The 3,357-nt window shown below is 56.0% G+C and overlaps 1 protein-coding gene across 1 annotated transcript in view; it reads left to right on the forward strand.

Moving 5' to 3' along the window:
* The window catches only part of SMG6 (SMG6 nonsense mediated mRNA decay factor), a gene marked incomplete at its 5' end in the record, with an annotated part of 28,224 nt that overhangs the window by 5,853 nt on the left and 19,014 nt on the right, over nt 1-3,357 (forward strand). Inside the window, 3 exon segments of the mRNA XM_010156012.1 lie at nt 575-653; nt 1,814-1,924; nt 2,524-2,736. Coding sequence (XP_010154314.1) covers nt 575-653; nt 1,814-1,924; nt 2,524-2,736 — 403 coding nt within the window.

The following is a 3,357-nucleotide window of genomic DNA, read 5'->3' on the forward strand; positions in this document are numbered from 1 at the left end:
CTCCCTGCCCTTGGAAAAAGACCCCCCCAGCTTTCTTGTAGCCCCCCCAGGCACTGAAGTGGGTTCGTGATGTGTCTGAACAGTGCTGTTGGGTCTGTTTCATGATACAAGCTGGGGAGTGGATGACAGAGCTGAGGGAAAAGAGGAGAACGGAGGGATGGATGGACTGCCAGGGAAGAGATATCTCCTCCCTTGGGATGATTAAGTACCTTCAAAATACTGGAAACGAGCTAAGCAACAAGAAAGTTTTTCTCCCAGCTGGCACGGAGCTCAAAAGGGGACGGAGAGGGAAGCGTTCCCTGAATAGCCTGTTCTCCTGAGGCTGCACGGGGACGGCGCTTGCTGGACCTGGCTAAATGCTCCTCTTCAGGCTGAGCCAAGAACGCTGATCCTCTCCAGGCGGGCGCAGGCTCGCTGCCTGTGCGTGCTCTCGCAGGCAGAGGGCACTTGTGCAAAGGGCCTGTTCCCTACGGGACTGCCAAGCTGCCAGGGGAATTCTGTGCCTGTAACAGCAAGGAATACAACCTGCTGTCCTTCCAGTAACTCTTTTCTCTCCGGTTCTTCCCTTCCTCAGCTGGTACCTGAAGGCTCAGCAAATTGCTCCCAAAAACGGCCGCCCGTACAACCAGCTGGCGCTTCTGGCCATCTACACGGTAAGATGCTCATCGTGTGCGGATGGAGCAAACCGAGGGAGAGCCTTTGGGATGGCTGTGAGATTCCATCTGGAGGAGAAAGGCATTGTTTAGGACAGCGCTCCCAGGTGTTTGAGGGTTTTTAAAGAAAAAAGCTGGTGGCAGGATGTGCTGTGTGGATTCCAGCTGCTGGGGCCTCCAGCAGCTTTGTTAGACACATGCTACTCCCTCAGGCTGTTGGCATTTTGGGGACTCTTCTGTGGGCTGTGGAGGGTGCAAATATCTTAAAAATGGGTTGTGTTTCAAGTTTTGCATGAGATTTTTGGGCCGACGGCCATGCTGTCGTGAGGACGCTGTTTCTGTTTGTCTCTGTTGAACCTGTGGGCACTGGTCTAAGCGACGTCCACACACAGCTTCCCTGGGTTTCAGTTTTCCTGGCTACATGCAGGAAAACTTCCTTCAGGGAAGACGTGACAGCAGATAACGGGAGCATCAGGCTGGGAAACGGGTGCTGGTCGAGATCTGCCCGTTCGCAGAGCAGTTTACAGTAGGGCTCGGCGCGTTTCCTTCGTGGCTGGGAATGACCCTTCTGACTCCTCATGTGGGACTTGGAGCAGAAGTGTCCTGCCCTCTGGGGTGGTTTGTAAGGCCAGCAGCATGGGGGCGAAACCCTCTGCGGCTGGTGTTTTGGTACGTAAAGGCTTGGGGTGCCTTCTCGCGGTGTTCCCTGTGGGAGAAAAGGCGTGAGGGATTAGCCGAGGGGCAGGCCGAGATGAGGCAGGAGTCTGACAAACCCTCCGGTCTTCCTGGACCTCTGCTCTTTGTGAAATTCCTGAACTGTCAGAATTGGGTATTGACACTGTTGTCCTGTACCCTGAGGTCTGCTGAGAGGCTGTTTTGGGTCAGCCGCTGGGTTGTTGGTTTCTGTGGCAGCCTTGGGGCCAAAGCGAGTCTGCAGGCTGTGGCCTCCCCTGCGCCCCCCAGCCCTGGCGAGGGGCTTGTGCTTTGTGCCGGGGGTTGTAGGTAACTCTGAACGTGGATGGAGAGCTCGAGGTCCTGCTTGTCATGCTGTTCGTCGGCCTGTCCTGAGCGGTGTAGTGGGAGAGGGCCCGCGTGCTGGGGAAGGAGCTTGGCTGCCCCGGAGCGAGTGGCAGCTCTGAGTCTGGTCGTGCTTTTTGCAGAGGAGAAAGCTGGATGCTGTCTACTACTACATGCGCAGCCTGGCTGCCAGCAACCCCATCCTCACAGCCAAGGAGAGCCTCATGAGCCTGTTTGAGGAGACAAAACGCAAGGTGGGTCTTGGAGCTGGGCTCAGGGGGGCTGCCCGTGCTGGCTCTCCTGTACTGGAGAGGAGGGGGATGGTGGCTTTTGAACTTGGAGTCACCTTTATCTCCTTCTAAAATTCCATGTTGGGAATCGGATGAGAAACACGGTCTTCAGAATTACAGTGTCCTTTCTGCCCCTCCTCAGACTCCCTTTGGGGTTGTTTGGACAGCTGAATCTCTGGTTTCTGGGTCGCAAACTGTAAAGCAGCCAAGCTCAGCGAGGGCTGCTGTGGTTTGCAGCATGGCCTTGGCATGCAGGGCTGCCCCACGGGGGTGGACAAGAGGGGCTGCGGTCCCTTTGGGCCCCAGAGGGTCATCCCCAGTCAAAGGTACAGCACATTGCTGTCACCTAGGACTGGACACAGCTTTTCTTGTCCCAGGGTTGCTGGAGTTGCAAACCTCTCACTGCACCCTCCCGCAGAGTCAGAGACCAAACTCTGGGCCTGTCGATGGGTTACTGCGGGTCTGAAGCAAGGGGGAAGAGCCAATTTCTCCCTGTAAATGAAAGGATACACTTTTCCTGAACTCTGATCCCTGGGTGATCTGGATCTGTCCTGTCTGCCCAGGCTGAGCAGATGGAGCAGAGGAAACATCAGGTGCTGGATGTGAGCCCCAGCCGCTGGGGGAAGGGCAAGAAGTCCACGTTGCGACAAGTCGGAGATGATGCCACGCGGTTGGAGATCTGGATCCATCCCTCCCACCCCCGCTCCTCCCAGGGCCACGAGTCCGGCAGGGATTCTGAGCAGGACAACGGTCTTGGGAACCTCAGCCCCAGCGACGTGAGTACTGCAGGAGGCGGCGGTTGGCTTTGATGTCATGTGTTTGGAATGCAGTGGAATGACACTGGATCTGTTTTGCTTTCCCGTTGCTAAATTTTCCAGTGTTTTGGCTTTCCCTGTGGGAGCTGTGCCTGGGTCAGGCTGAGGAGCTGGTGACCTCGTGCCTCTCATGTTTAAGGCATGTTGTTACCATCCATTTCTTGGCAGCGTGCGCTGGCGTGGCTAGTGTGGAATAGGAGAGGCATGAGCTGAAGGTGCTGCGAAATTCCCTCTGCTGAGGGGCTCCATGGGTGAGGTTGCCGGTGGGAAATGAGGTCAGATGCTGAAGACCAGGATTGACAGTGACCCTGCAGGCTCTGAGGCTCGTTCTGGAAGCGGGTCACTTGTCCTAGGGCCAGCTCATTGGAGGTTTGTGCTGGAAATGTGAAAACCGTGGCTGTGATTTGCAGTGTAGGTGATAAATTTGCATCACTTGCTCTACGGAGAGGCCAGATTCTTTCCTTTCTTTGCAAGGATAAAAGGAAAAACGGCAGTAATGGGCTCGCAGTGAAAAGAAAAAACGGCACCAGCCTGCTCGTGCCGTGTACCTCGCGAGAGGAGCCCGAGGGCACTCTGAGGGCG

This window comes from Eurypyga helias, unplaced genomic scaffold, assembly GCF_000690775.1.
Source record: "Eurypyga helias isolate BGI_N326 unplaced genomic scaffold, ASM69077v1 scaffold1450, whole genome shotgun sequence".
NCBI classification, from domain to species: Eukaryota; Metazoa; Chordata; class Aves; order Eurypygiformes; family Eurypygidae; genus Eurypyga; species Eurypyga helias.